Consider the following 15,155-nt stretch of genomic DNA (forward strand, 5'->3'; position numbering starts at 1 on the left):
CTCACATTACTGGTAAGAGCTGTGTGTCCTAATTTCAAGTTAACATTGTGTCATATCTGTCACATTTTTCAGCCGGCAAGCATGGTGCGGTGCTCTCTTTGGCTTTATTACAACTTAGGAAGTGGCAGACCAGACTGTGGCTTCTCCTGGCTTGAGACAAAGAAGCCCTCCAGGCCGAGCTGCACCTCCTGCTGACCATTACTTTGTGGGATAAGTAATGCCAGGCATCCCTAGCAGTCACAGCTGTTATGGTTTAAATATATCTAATTCAATCACCTAATTCTAATTCAGTTTTAATTACATTAAAAGGTGATTCAAATTAGCATGGCCTTTTTGGTCATAACCTCTGCAGTCAATAGAGCAGTTCTGCACCACACAGATACTTATGGACTCTTCTGAAGCCTCACACGTCCCTCTACTAATCTGCCTCACCATATGTCTGTTCAAAACTGTGTCTAATAATTGTGACATGAAATGTTCAAAATATTATTCCTTTACTTCAACAAATTCAACAATGCTCTTTAATTCATGTCAGATCTACTTAGGTTAGTTTAAAGCATCAGGTCAAGGCCAGAAGGCTGCTGGTAAAGAAACTGAAATGGGTATTCTCTTAGTATGAATAAACAGAATCAAAATACTGCACATCAGTTTGGATATTTTGAGGGCATTGGTGTTTTGCTGTTTGAAGCTCATGGTATGTCCAGCCTCCAGTAGTAATGGCACCACAACCCTGTGAGCAGCCGGGCTGGCAGATTGGTACGTGTGGCACCGTAGCACACACACTACTGGGGAGAGTGGAGTGCAGGCCATGGGGAGAGTGGAGTGCAGGCCAATCATGGAAATAAAGGAGGGAGGGTGGAAACTGTGGTGTGGTGGTGCCACATACACCAATCTGCTAGTTCACCTGCTCACACGGCTGTCACACCATTAATGCTGGAGGCTGTACCACCCACACATGACCAGTAAGGTTGATGCCTGCTGTGCTTTCCGCTGGATGGGAGCATAAAATTTTGAGAGATGGTGATGCATTCATGGCTGTTGTATCAATCTGCATCATTAGTATGTCATTTTTGAGGATGCAAAAAGAAACAAGGGCTTTTGTTACCCATTTCATTTGACATTTTGAGGAATGTCCTTATTGCTTCAGTGAACTGCAGCTGAGTGAACGGCTACAGTTCAGGTGTGACCAGGTAATGAAGGTCAGTGAGGAACGTAAGCAAAGGTCATGCAGAAATAATACGTGGGTCAGTGTTAGGGTAAATTAATGACATGTAGGTCACAGCAGCAGAGCACACCATTAGGTCAGGTTGAATACCACCCTGGAGGTCAAGGGATGGCTCCAGCAACAAAAGGAAGCAAGGTTGAGTGGGCAAAGCTTGTCACTTTGCCTAACAGACACCAGATCTCCTTGATTTTACTCATAAAAAATCACAAAGCCTAGTTGATTGAAATAGAAATAGAAAAAGAAAAAAAAAAACACATTCCACATCTTTTACATAAGAATTTTCAACCCTGGTCAGGCTGCATCAAGGTTAGGGCAAGCTGAGTTAAGTTAGGCCATGCTGTGTCGGGTTTGGCTAGCTCAAATTAAGCTCGGGTAAGTTAAAGGTTAAATAAAAACTAAAGGGAAATTTTGGGGAAAACATCGAGGAGGGAAACAGACAACAGGCAGTTAATTGCATATATATATATAAAAAAAAAAAAAAGGAAGGTGAAGAGGGAAGAGGGAAGAAAGATGCACAGGGGAGTCAATCAGGAGGGTGAGGGCTTCCTTAGGGGGCAATGTCAAGGGGCGAGATGCACACCGGGGAAAGATCGGGTCAAGTTTCCCAGGTTTCCTTGGTAAGTCTGAAAGGTAAACAAATAAGGTCAGACGGAACTGTGTGTTTCTGGCCTTACCTCGTAGCTCGTCTCGTCCACCTTCTTGTCCCTGGCAGCCATGGTGAGGGCGTGCTCTACCCTAGGGCTTCGACACACTAAAAGGGCACAAACAAGCGGGAATAAAGAGCCATAACGTCATCTGGAAGGTCAACACTCGACCCTCACTCAGCTGATGGCTCGGCCCCGTGACGTCACGCCCAACACAATACTGCTGCCTTGGGAAAGCCTTGTGAGGGTTAGTACAGCATCATAATGCTAATTATATGAATGTTAATATTATACAGTGGATTTATAAACACTATTGATCCAGCTTAAGGGCAATAAAATACGTGTTTAATCTACACATCTGAGCTCCAGGATATCGACATTTCAAATATTCACATGTCCCTCTAAAACGATATAAAATATTTTGAAAAAGTGCATTAAATAATTATGTAATAATATGGGTTGATTAATAGCAGATTATATTCTTAATAATTGGAACAACATCAAGTTCAGAGATAAATGTTTACATTTGAAATATTATTGGAACATGTTCCGTGCAATATTCCGATATGAATAAACGAACTTTCCTAATTAGGGCTTCTATATGGTAGTAAAAGCGCCACTTGGGTACTTTATTGAGCTGTGAGGGTAAAAGAGTAAGAACTGGAAGATTAATGATGGCGGGGGTAGGGTGGGGTAGATAAAGTGAGCGGAAGTTGTTATCAGGAGACTGGTTGGATCACCTGAGGGAGTGTGTGTGACGCCCTCCCAGGGACCTGCCACCGCCTGCACCTCGTCCCCATGCTGCCGCCACAATGATTCTGTTGGAGATAAATAACAGAATTCTCGAGGAGACGCTCACCGTGAAGATTAGGAACAGTTTAAATGGGTAAGTGTTTGGTGAGAGGCGGGAGAGGCAGCCGGTGAGGGGCGGGTCGTCTGCCGCTGCCAACCCACGTCAAACTGTCACTACTTCAACTATTATTAATAAACATTTCGCTACACCGCCGCCCATAACTCACTCATCAATGCACAGAGGAGTAAATTTCACCCCTATACTCTTGGCCAGGACCCTCCATGCAAGGCCTCTGAGTCACCTTAAACTGAGTCATCACTTCAAATTCATACTGATGTTTTGTAGTTCGTGTTATACAGTTGTTGTTTTGGGGAGGCTGTGGAGATCCACCGCCCCACAAGACTCATCCTTAGAACAGCTAACCCAGGCTGAGCCACCCCACACATTTGAAGAGCCAGCCACCCCTCACTCTGCTGTCTGACATGTGTTAAACTTTTATTACCTAACAATTTAATGGTTTTGCTCCCGAGGTGGTCTTCTGCCATTATCCCAGCAGGGTCTCGGTAGAAAGGAAGGGAAAAGAAAATCCTGGGCCTTCTCCTCTGCTTCCTTGCTTGATTCACTAAGTCTTCAGACTGCAGGTGTCTTTGGCCACACACTGGTGAACTCTGTACATCTCATACATGTTTACAATCAGTCACATGTTGATGACACTGTCTTGGAAGGAGTCCAATAAAATTGATGCTTGCCAACTTGCACAACTTCCAAACCTTTCATCCCACAAATGTGTAAAAATCCATGCCCTTTTATCTCACAAAAGTATAACAAAAATAAATTAAGGATAAATTCAATTATTATAGATATCCAACTTGAATTTTCTTGTAACTGCAGTGGTGTTCTTTAATGAAGGCTCAGGGGGGCTTTTGCTCCACCACACCCATAACACTTCCCCCCCACCTTTTAAAGGTGAGTGCCCTCACTCATCAGACACAACTTTCAAAACCCTAAATTAATAGTTTATCTCAGGTATCACTACTCCCCCATAACAGTCTTTAGTCCACAAAGGCACCTGCTGAAATCTTCAGGGTGTAGCACCACATTTGTGCTCAGTGATGGGGCATCCAGCTGAGCTAGCCCAGTCTCAAACAACTCGGTAGCATAGTCCTCCCTCCTCCAGCTCCTTGTCCATGGAGGCTGCTGGGCTGACCTCTGCTCCATCAGAAATAGAAGCCTCAATGTGTGCTGGCTGGCCCCAGCTGAAAGTTCCAGGGCCATAGTGCCTCCATAGCTGGTCTGCTTGCACTACCAGGTTGTGCAGCCAAACTAACTGTCCCTCCAGGAACACTGGTGCTGAAGTCCACATAACGTGACAGCAACCGTCCCAGCTCCTCAGCCTGCCTCCATTGGGCAGGTAACACTCCTCTGCCGTGAATCCATCATGTGAGGAGGAACTCCAGCTTCACATTCCCCGGGACCACTGGGCACAGCCTCCGTGTCCCTTGCCTGTTGCACCACCTCACATGTGCCCATCGGTGCATCTCCCAGTATCTCCTGTGGCTCAGTGGAGAGAGTGGCGACCACCACTTGCACTTCCTCTGTCCCCAGCGGCATTAGCGTCCCCCAAATGAGTGTGCCATCCAAAAGTAGCGGCAGAGAGGAAGGGCTAACCAGGCTTCCACCCTCCATCTCTTGGTTAACACAGCAAAGGAGAGTGAGTTTACTCTCCCGGAGGTAATCCAAACCTAGCAAGCTCTCCTCACTGTCTGCCACATAGACTGGCAGGTTCTCATATACTCCACCAACGCCACTGGTGGTCTGCCCCGTCCCCTTCAGCTTGGTGCAGCAGCCCGTCACACCAGACAACTGCCATTCTGACAATCCAAGGTCTGCTGCTGCCACCACAATGCCCTCTGCAGGAAGGGCATTGTGGCATTGTCCTCCTTCAGTCATTACCAGAATTTGCATAATCTAGCAAAGACCATTTTTGTTTTTCATGCTGGAAGTTCATGATTGGTGGGTTACATCATCCACATATGGTCAGTGACAGAGATATCTATAATAGTCTTGGGACATGAATACTTTGACATGACTAGCTAAATGACTGCATTGTAATGTGAACTGCCTTTTGGAACATCATTCTAAAATTGAGCACCCCTCAGAAAAAATAATATTCCTGTGTTTATAATATTTTATACATTATATACCATTTTTAAAGTATCTCAAAGCTGTATCCCACATTTCAGATTCATTATATTGTTAGGTACTCAGGTTTTCTTCAAGCCATGTTTTACAGACCATCCCTAGGAGGTGTAGCAAGTAGTAACTCTGGATTTGTGATGTCACTCAGAGCAGAGTTAACCATCAAGTTAGTCATGAGGGACAACATAAAATTCTATAGACAAAAGCCCAGTTTGAGATAATTTAATTAATTATTACAAGCCAGAGTTTTCTTCTCATACTAAAAAATTTTTTTTATAATCAGATGAGAGCAAGTATGAGTTGTTTTATAGTAGTGTCCTTAAGTAGAAGCAAGCTATTAAAGATGAGATGTGTTCATTCTATCATAACACTGTCTTTGCTTCAGGATCAGGCCAGGCTATTTGCACCAGTCAGAAGTAAACTGTGAATATAATTTTAAAGCTGTATTTAAACATCAGTACCTTCTTACATATGTATAGACACTATCAGTAAGTGTTTATTTGCTCTGAATGATCTGGGTGCTTGAGTCATTTTCCACTCTTAACTTGCTGCTCCTCCCATTGCAGGCAGAAACCCGAGTCCGTCGATGTCACTATAGCAGACTTCGCCAGTGTGCTGTACCATGTGTCAAACCTCAATGGTGATAAGACAAAAATTCGGGTGAGTGTGCCTGGAGACACTAAAGGTTCTGGTGTGTATGTGTGGCCCTAGCTTCACTATACTAGATTTTATCAAAGCTTTGCATTTTGTAGATCAAGTGTGGACCTAAACTTGGTAGTATGTAGTATGTGTGGCACTGAGATGCACACACACACACACACACACACACACACACACACACACACACACACACACACACACACACACACACACACACACACACACACAGCACTATGCCACACCAACAAACACTTCCATCCTCCCTCACAAACATTAGTAGCCATACATTACACCTTTCTTTGACATTATACTGAAGTTACTGTACATTGTAGTGAAATTAGAGAGCTTAGTAAGAACATAAAGATCTCTTACTGCATGGATTTCCTTGTAAGCACACACAGGTGGATGCTCAACACCACTAACTGTCCCATTGCAGGTGAGTATATCCCTCAAGTTCTACAAGGAGCTGCAGGAACATGGGGCCGATGAACTCATCCAGAAGGAGTACGGAAGTCTCCTGTTACCTGAGGCGGAGTCTGGATATAACATCTCCCTCTTAGTGGACCTTGAAAACCTCCCCAATGACTGGCAGGCGTTAGTCAAAAAGATCGGGTTGTTAAAGAGGAACTGTTTTGCGTCAGTCTTCCAGAAGTACTTTGAGTTCCAGGAGCAGGGACTGGAAGGACAGAAGAAGGCTATCATCCACTACAGAGATGATGAGACCATGTGAGTCCTGCTGTCTTTCTCAGTAATTTGCTGTTATTCAGGTGGAACTGTTGAATTCCATCATGTAAGATTGCATGGATAATCAAAAACATGTGTCCTCTCATTTTTCTCATATATTTACTATTATTGAGATGGAACAGTTGAATTTCATCATGTAAGATTGCAGGGATGATCAAAAAATGTATGTCCTCTTTCATCTTTCTCATATATTTGCTGTTATTGAGATGGAACAGTTGAATTTCATCATGTAAGATTGCAGCTGTCCATACCCACAACAGGGATGATTAAAATATGTGGCCAGCCCTGCCTGTTGTGAGATTGGAAGCAAGCAGGATTATAGGAAGTGGTGGAAGTTGCTGTGCCTAACTGACATTTTCATTTCCTGTTGATGTCACTCCTGCTGCATCCACTAGAGAAGCATTACCATGTTTTATGAGAGAAACAGTTGAAGGGGACAATTATCATACTGCTGCATTGTTAAATAACTCACTAAGGGAATCATCACCATGTTTTATGAGGGAAACAGTTGAAGGAGGTGGTCATTATCATAATGCTGCATTGTTAAATAACTCACTAAGGGGCAGTGCAGTGGCAGGAAAGGAGTATTTGATAGCAACATGTAGGATTAGTTAAAGGTTGTAATTAGCACATAAGAAATCATTAATCATTTAGTATAGAAAGAGTATGACTGTTTTTGTGTGTGTGCTTGAGCAGTAATTGACTTCCAATCCACTGGCAGGTATGTTGAAGCAAAGGCAGACAGAGTTACTGTGGTCTTCAGCACAATCTTCAAGGATCCTGATGACGTGGTGATTGGGAAGGTGTTCATGCAGGAGTTTAAGGAGGGGAAGAGAGGTAGTCAGACAGGTGGGTGCAGTGGTGGAGGCAGGTAAAGGTACTCATGTTCCTTGCCTGTGTTTTAAGTGGAATAGTGCACACAGTTTCATGTTTGGTACAGTTTTGTGATACAGGTACACAGTCTTTTACGTGAAAATCTGAAAACCACAGTAATAATAAAATTGCCATTCTAAAATCTGAAAAAAAGCTGAATTCAGAAAAATGTCTTGTTTCTAAGGGTTTTGTGCAAGGCATTGTGTTAGTGTTGTGCATGTGGTCAGTAATTCTATGTCTTTGTTTACCTGTTGGCTGGGCTTCTTAAATTATCACTTCTAAAACATCCAAAACGAACTGTAATTGCTTTCACAGTACTCTGTGTGATTGTATTAATTGAGAACAGTGACAAGTTATGATTTTTCTTAAGTTCCCACATGGCTCTCACAAGACCGACTGCTAACATTTATCCTTTGCTCCACAGCCCCCCATGTGCTCTTCTCTCATAAGGAGCCGCCTCTAGAACTTCAAGACACTGAAGCTAGACAAGGAGAAAATATTGGTTATGTCACTTTTGGTGAGTTTGTTTGCTTGGTTAGAGGGAAAGAAAATACTTAGACTGAAGTGCTATAGAAGGACCTTGGAGAGTGTGATTCTGGTACTTGTTAGAAAGAAAATATAGGGAAACATTCTGATAATTGTTGTGTTTGACTGCTTAGGCCTCCTCTCACACTTCATGGAGTTATCTTGAGTCTAGAGTGTAATTTTAAGACAACACTGACACCAAACAAGTGACTGAATAATTCAAACCTTTCAGTGCCTATAGTTTTACATCTGATGCTTAAAATCACTTGTGGTAACTAAAATTAATTAACCACTTTAATATTCTCAGCAGTCCAAGAGTTAAAGGAGTCTGCCAAGGAGAAGTTCTTGATTCTGAACACCACATGTCTATTTCAGTCTTATTTCCTCGACACACCTGTAAGGCGGCCAGGGACAACACCATAAACCTAATCCACATATTCCGGGACTACCTGCACTACCACATTAAGTGCTCCAAGGCCTACATCCACACCCGGATGCGAGCCAAAACCAGCGACTTCCTCAAGGTCCTGAACAGAGCGCGTCCAGAACCAAACAAGTCTTCAGGAGAAAAGAAGACAGCATCGTAAGTACATTGCTTCATGTATCTCTCTCTCTCTCTCTCTCTCTCTCTCTCTCTCTCTCTCTCTCTCTCTCTCTCTCTCTCTCTCTCTCTCTCTCTCTCTCTCTCTCTCTCTTCCAGGTCCCTATAGGAAAGTAAAAGCAAAAATTTTCAGCTTTGATCCAGATTTTCTTCTATACCATAGTTCTGTATATAATTTATTTCATTGCACATTGCCTGATAAGGTGGTGTTTTTGTATCAGCATTAGGGAAGGACTGACTACTGTGCATTTGCAACATTATAGTTGACAGTACACTTCACAGCCTCTCAGTGGTTTCTTTATTCAGACTGTTTGGAACATAATGCATTACTCCTTATATATTAAAATTTAGTTAGCTGCTTCCTTCGCCAGCAACATGAGAGAAGGTTGTTATGTACAGTGTTAAGTTTTTATGATAAGAACACAGTGCATCATATATTTTGTATGGCTTTGTAAAAAAGTTTCTGCCTTCTTCAGCAGTATGAGAATTGGTGGCTGGCAATTCTCCATAGGGGGTCTAGTATCTCCCCCTCTCTCCCCTGTAGAGGGTAATGTTTGTGTGGATAACTAATGTGTGGCTTGCTGAGTTAACATCCTCTTACTTGAAGGAGGAACCCACTGCCTCCCCCTCTCTTATTCTTAATGTGTCATAGTTGTGTCTGTGAATAAGGTTTGGGTTTTATCAACAATGATCTCTTAATATTAAATAATGGTTGAGTGTTCCCATGATAATATTCTCATATTTGTGAAGTGGATTTTGTTATTTCTCTCATTCTCAATTAATATACAACAGTAATGTGTGTATGGGAGGCAAAGTTACCTTGGAACATTAACTTTGTAGCCATTATTTGTGTCACCTAATTGATGCTTTTTTCTTGTCAAAATTGTGGGTGACTTATCTCTCATTTCTCTCTGAAGTTTTGAGATGATGCTTCTGAATAACATTCTTTGCCCTTTAAACTAATATAGTCTAAGGAAATTGTGTGTGTGTGTGTGTGTGTGTGTTTACCTAGTCTCAGGTATCCCATTTTGCATGGGAGGTGACCTGATAAACAGACAGGCAGAGTCTTATAGTCACCATTTTTATTAATATGGATTTGATTGTAACAGAAATATTCTCAGGAACTGTCTATGCACCTTTTTGTCATTCATGGTGCATCTTGCTTCCACCTAAAATATACAGTGCCTCGCATTACTCTGTCACACAAACCTTGTAATCCTACTGTCCCAGTAAGTTGTATACCCTTGTTAATGCCTGTCTTCTCATTTCAGAGGTCGATCCTTTGTGCGCTCCAACTGATAGTGGATGTTAGTTCATGTTGAACTGGACGAACACGATCAACATCAACATCTTGCTGTGATTGGCTGCCGGGAGAGTCCAGGGCACACTTTGTTGAGCTCCATACTAGTGTTAGGACTCGCATAGCATCATCAGTTTTTTTTTATTTTTCTTTCTTTCTTTCTTTTTCTTTTTATTATTATTATTATTATTATTATTATTATTATTATTATTTTTAGTTTTCATTGAGCAAATCTTTTTAATAGTGAAGGACTTCTGGATACTGGTGCTGGACTCAAGTACTACATCATACTGGTGTACTTGTGGCATTGTTATTTTGCACAAAGTGATAAGTGAATCCCAGAATTGCATTAGCTGCTTTTCTATTTGCCATGCAGCTTCCATATCCTGAAGAGTGGGACACTGAGACTCAGGTTGTTATATAATTAGTACCATTATTTTATTACTATTATTACTAACTATTAATTATTATCATCTCTGGCTCTCTGGCATTCCCTGATTCCTGTTTCACGTCTGGACGAGTCTTGAACGTCAATCACAAATCCCACTTTCTGTATAGTCTACAATTAATATATGCCTAGTTATACAGTTATTGGAGTATTTATCAGTTATTCAATTGGGACATTGAGTCTCTATTTCCCACACTTGAGGATGTGGAGCTCCTTAACATAACTCGGGTAAGCCGCCGCTGCCGCCGCCACCGCCGCTATCCTCGTCCACCTCTCTTCCCCCTGTGGCCATAATGTTTCTTCCATTCTTAGGAGCCATTGTGGGGAGCCACTGTGGGGTCCTGAGCTTCTTATTTAGGAGATAACTGGAGTGGAAAAGGTGGTACGTCGGGCGGCTTCAAAACACCAAAGCTTTGTTGGCTTCTTTGTTTTCATTAGGTTTTTTCCTTCTTGCCGATTCTCACGAGCAAGCCTTGAAGGAGGTGTTATCAGGGGTTAGTGTCCTGGGTTTGTATGGTTTTATGTATGTCAGGTCAGTACTAGAAGGTGTTATCTTATGGGGTCAAGTGGTGTCCTGGGTTCATGTCAGGCCTGAACTGCCATTTAGCATGTATGTATGTAAGAGTTATTCACAGTTGATCTTTATTTTTGGTGTAGTTTTGAGCTTGAAATCTTGTAATGAACTCTCAGATGTCTGCTGTTGGATAGACTTGCTTTCCCATGGAAGACAGAAAGTAGGAACAAAAGTCATCGAGAAGGATAGATGTGGTGGAAACAGTTGCACTGCCTGTCCAGTTCACTCAAATGATATCAGGAAGAAAAGATTGGATGGAGATTAATGATTTGCTTATCCATTTCAATCAGGGAGTTAGAAAAGGTCATTTAGGAATGGAAAGGTGGGCTGGAGGCGATTCATTTGCCTGTACAACCTAACCTGTCATGTGTAGCAGCACAGTTATCTCAGGGCAGACATGTGAGGGTTATCACAGGGCTTTCTCACATCAAGCTGCACCATCTTGCAGAGCTGATAGTTACTGATTTGACTGCTCAATGAAGCTTTGGAATACTGTTCAAATACGTGCACAGATAAAGAAGAAAACACTGAAGCCATCATTAGTTGATCATTCAGAAATATAATGTGAACATATTTACCTTGAAGAGTAGTAGTGGAAAGAGTGGTTTTTATTATTATTATCATTATTTGGATTATCATAGTTCTTGTTTTGATTATTGTTGTCTCTATTCTAAGATCGGGAATTGCATTGACACTTTGATTTCTGCAGTGATGGGTGTGTAGGCTGTGTGGTGATTCGGAGTGTACCTCTCTGTAACGGAAACTGGTGACACCTTTTTGCTTCAATCCTATTTTGGATATCCCTAAGAAAAGTTACAAGAAATTTCCTACTACTATTTGATGTTGAAAAAAGAAAAGGTCATGAATCCTGCTTCTTCAGTTTAGACAGTGGAAAAATGTGTTTGGCAGACGTTTTTCACAAATCCCCTCTGACGTTTGTGATCCTACACCACAGATAAGAAAAGTATAGTGTCCACCTCTATTTATCAGTCTAGTTTGCCTGTGGTTTGTATCTCTGGATATGTATAGGCAGTGGTTGTTCATTGAGTTATACCTTAGCCTGTTCTTGATTAGTCGAGTAACATCTTAACCTGAACGCCCTCCCTTCATCCCTTCCTTCTCTCTGTAGTGTGTAGCTGCCCCCCCTACCCTCTCTCTCTCTCTCTCTCTCTCTCTCTCTCTCTCTCTCTCTCTCTCTCTCTCTCTCTCTCTCTCTCTCTCTCTCTCTCTCTCTCTCTCTCTCTCTCTCTCTCTCTCTTTTCCAACCATTTAGCCATCACCTTCATTGTTGAGTGCCCCAGCTGCTTAATTTATGGACTGGAGGAGGTGTTATTTAGAGCTGCAATCATCTTTTGTAAATATGCTGGTTAGGTGAAGGTTTGTAGGTGCACTGTGGCGCTGTCCCGGCTTCACGACAACCGATGTTAACGTTTGGAAGTGGAGGTGCCTTTCCTTAGTCATTGCCCTCGGGTTCAGGGAGCTTGTTTGGCGTTCTTGCCAATGTCCTAAATTCTAGCAGAGTTGTCTGAGACAGATTCCTTTATTTTGGTTTGTGAATCTTGATGCGTATGTGGTGATTTATTTAGCAAGGCTGCATTTGTGTGTCTCAGGAGCTCATGTGATACTTTGTGGTGTTATTTTATCATTATTTTTGTTTATTTATTAATTTTTTTCATGGTTTTGTTGTCCTTTGTCAGATTACTATGCTTGCCAAAAAGTTCTGTGTTATTTTCCTAAAGGAATTTGTTTTGGCCTGCATTTCCTCCCTTCCCCTCTCCCCTTCCAAGTTTTCTTTCATTCAAATTTTGTATAATCACAAACAAATTTACTATCTAATTTTCTTGAATTTTGTGTTATAGGCATCTGCTCTTTTTGTTATCAGTGTAAAGATTTCAGTTATTTAATATACTGTTCTTTGATACTTTGGGTTTGGCTGAATGTTGCAGATTTGAATTAATTTGGTCTAGAGCTTTACACTGATCATATCTGTCTGCTTAAAGTGTAATCAAGAATGATCTGAGGCATTTCCTGTGTAACTGATCAATTGTTGCTGGCCAAAAAAAAAATACACAATCTACGTATGCTGCTGACTAAATTTGTGAATAATACTGTTGTTCAAGCTGCCACTTTCATTTGTTTTATTCTGCTCCAAATTTTTTAAAGTTGCATCTCACCTGTTGTTCATGTCATCTTTTTTCAATGTCTGGTTATCATTAAGTTCTCAAAGACATTCCCCTTCTACAAATTTCTAACGACTTGTGTGTGTATATATATATGTATACTAGATATATAAAGAATTGAGTAAAACGTGTTTCAGAAGTATGATGAAGGGCAATGGTACCTGGACTGACTTTTTGCTGTTGTGAAAGTGAGAGAGAGAGAAAGAGGGAGAGAGAAAGAGAATGAGTGAAAGAATATGTGTTTAGCAGTGATGAATGTTCTCATACTAAACATTCCCAGTGCTTTGTGCCAACAATTTCCATAATCTGTTTCTTTTGCTTGTCTGAATCAGTCTGCCTTGGGGAACGAACACAAACACTTGTCTCGATTCCTGGCATTTGCTTTTTTTCCCCACTAAGTATTCAGAAGACTTTATAAGGGAAGGCACCCCCAGTATCCTTATATCTGAGTGATTTGTTAATTTTTTTGTAAGATTGAGGACCATTCTACTTGGTAAACTTTTCTTCAAGGATCTAGAGAATGGGATTAGGTATAATTGCATTCTTGTGTTTCAAGTGTTCTGAAGTCTTGTGTTAATCCGTACTTTCTTTTATCCTGCAATACATCCAAAAGTGATTGTTTCTGTGCTGTTTTCTTTCTCTCCATTCTGAAACCCAGTGCTATGATGAAGAAAATTCCTGTCTCCAAGCTTGTTTTACATGAACTACAGATTCTAAGACTATCCTCAAATGTTTTGGCATCTTGGGTTGACTACTTTTGACAGGCTTTAGTGAAGATTATTGCAGTGCTCAGGGTGTTCCCATGTTTGTAGTGATAGTTTAGCACAGGTTCTGCACTATGAGTGAGAAAACACCTTAGAGAACTCAACTAATCAACTTTATGGCCTTTGAAAATAGTCCTCATGGGAGCTCAAAGTGCATGGCTGAGAAGTATGATATTGAAGCATTAGACACTGACAATTGCTATTAATTCATGAGTTCAAGATTTTTTTTTTTTTTTTTTTTTCTGAAAGCAAGCAAGGTGACATGAGTTTGATTGTTAACTATATTTTGTACTGAGAGTAGTGTATTATTGCCAGTGTGTTAAGGTCACCTGGGAATGGTAATGTTACTGGAGTGAACACTTCAAAACACACCCCCTTAGAATTTAACTTATTTGTGGGTCGAGATCTCAAACTACCAAAATATCTACTACATCCGCAGAAAATTATTGTAAATGTTGTAATCTTCCTCTTTTGTAATAATGTCTCTAAAATTGATGTCTTTAGTCATGAAACAATGATACTACTAGTTGTATCAGATATACTATATATAAGTTGAATTTATCAGAAATAACTTAAAAACTATGATTTCTTAGTTAATTTTATTGTAATTAGATAGCCAGATACTTATTGGACTTTGTGTCAACAATGAAATAAAGTGAAGTAACAGTGAAACTTAAGAACTAGAAAAAAACTCTTCAGACCAAAAAAAAAATAAAAATAACATCATGACAGACTTTCTTAACATAATGAGCTTGATCTCAGTAAATCTTGTCCTAAACTTCCTTCTTGGTACATTGGTGGTTATCAGTCAAGTAACCCACCATACTCACTTTACCATGGTCACCATTTAACTTCAGTCTTGTGTCCTCAGCAGCTGAGAGAAAGAACTTGGAAAAAAAAAAAAAAACTCCCATGTACTTTGTTAACTTATCTGAGCTACTTATGACAGACTCATGTATGTTGTTTGTGTCATGGTATGTTCTGATGATCATAGTGATAGCTGGGAACAAAAACATAGTGAGAGCCTGACTGATCATGTCTGTGGCTTTGGAAAATTATCCTTTCATGAGAGCTGAAAGCATTCTAAAGTACAGTCCTCAGTACAGTGAGTGTAGGAAGTTACTTGATTCCTGATCCCCAACTGTATCCATTGCTATGATGTTTTCCTTAATGTTTTGTTTGGTTTTTGTTGGCTTTGTGCATACATTCTCAGCCTGATTACACTTTCACTGCCAATCTTAGCAGAACTGTAGGAACTAGCCACACTGTGTTATGTGCAATCCCCATGTTCACCGCAGTCATTGTAACATTATCAAAAGTCTTTTGTCATTGTTTTTGTACATCTTAAGATCAATATGTTCTAATATTACACATTCATTTAACAAATATAAAAGCTCAATAACCAGTTTTAAAAATGCTGCCTAATGTTGAAATTATTACGATGGGGTGTTAGAGTGTTAAGCTTCAGGGAGGAGAATGTCATGGGGTCGGCTTCAGTGTTAATTGTTCTTAACAGAGTCTGTGGGATTTTTGTTTCTGGGTTTGATTTCAATGAGTCTAATGTTAACCTTTGTGTTGAGTTATCTAGAAATAGCACACACACACACACACACACACACACACAC

The 15,155-nt window shown here is 40.8% G+C and overlaps 2 protein-coding genes across 3 annotated transcripts in view; one reads left to right on the forward strand and one right to left on the reverse strand.

The window, feature by feature from the left end:
* The window catches only part of LOC135089337 (E3 ubiquitin-protein ligase TRIM37-like), a 36,872-nt gene extending 34,790 nt beyond the window's left edge, over positions 1-2,082 (reverse strand). For both annotated transcript variants that reach the window (XM_063984890.1, XM_063984891.1), the window contains exon 1: positions 1,900-2,082. In XM_063984890.1, the coding sequence (XP_063840960.1) occupies positions 1,900-1,941 (42 nt within the window). In that variant the 5' untranslated portion in view covers positions 1,942-2,082. The remainder of the gene's footprint in view (positions 1-1,899) is intronic.
* A 504-nt stretch (positions 2,083-2,586) lies between these two features.
* Positions 2,587-13,387, forward strand: LOC135089338 (actin-related protein 2/3 complex subunit 2-like). The gene is made up of 7 exons (XM_063984896.1): positions 2,587-2,755; positions 5,428-5,521; positions 5,958-6,247; positions 6,987-7,114; positions 7,563-7,655; positions 8,039-8,246; positions 9,536-13,387. The coding sequence occupies exons 1-7, from the start codon at positions 2,682-2,684 to the stop codon at positions 9,561-9,563; spliced, it is 915 nt and encodes a 304-aa protein (XP_063840966.1). The 5' UTR covers positions 2,587-2,681; the 3' UTR covers positions 9,564-13,387.
* The last annotated feature ends 1,768 nt before the right edge of the window (positions 13,388-15,155 follow it).

This window comes from Scylla paramamosain, chromosome 32 (genome assembly GCF_035594125.1).
Source record: "Scylla paramamosain isolate STU-SP2022 chromosome 32, ASM3559412v1, whole genome shotgun sequence".
NCBI lineage: Eukaryota > Metazoa > Arthropoda > Malacostraca > Decapoda > Portunidae > Scylla > Scylla paramamosain.

What these genes read in the sequence shown, in the direction of transcription:
- LOC135089338 (XM_063984896.1), top strand. Translation starts at nt 2,682, where the DNA reads ATGATTCTGTTGGAGATAAATAACAGAATTCTCGAGGAGACGCTCACC. An exon ending in ATTAGGAACAGTTTAAATGG is followed by an intron (nt 2,756 to 5,427) that starts GTAAGTGTTTGG and finishes CTCCCATTGCAG; the next exon opens with GCAGAAACCCGAGTCCGTCG. An exon ending in GAAGAGAGGTAGTCAGACAG is followed by an intron (nt 7,115 to 7,562) that starts GTGGGTGCAGTG and finishes TTTGCTCCACAG; the next exon opens with CCCCCCATGTGCTCTTCTCT.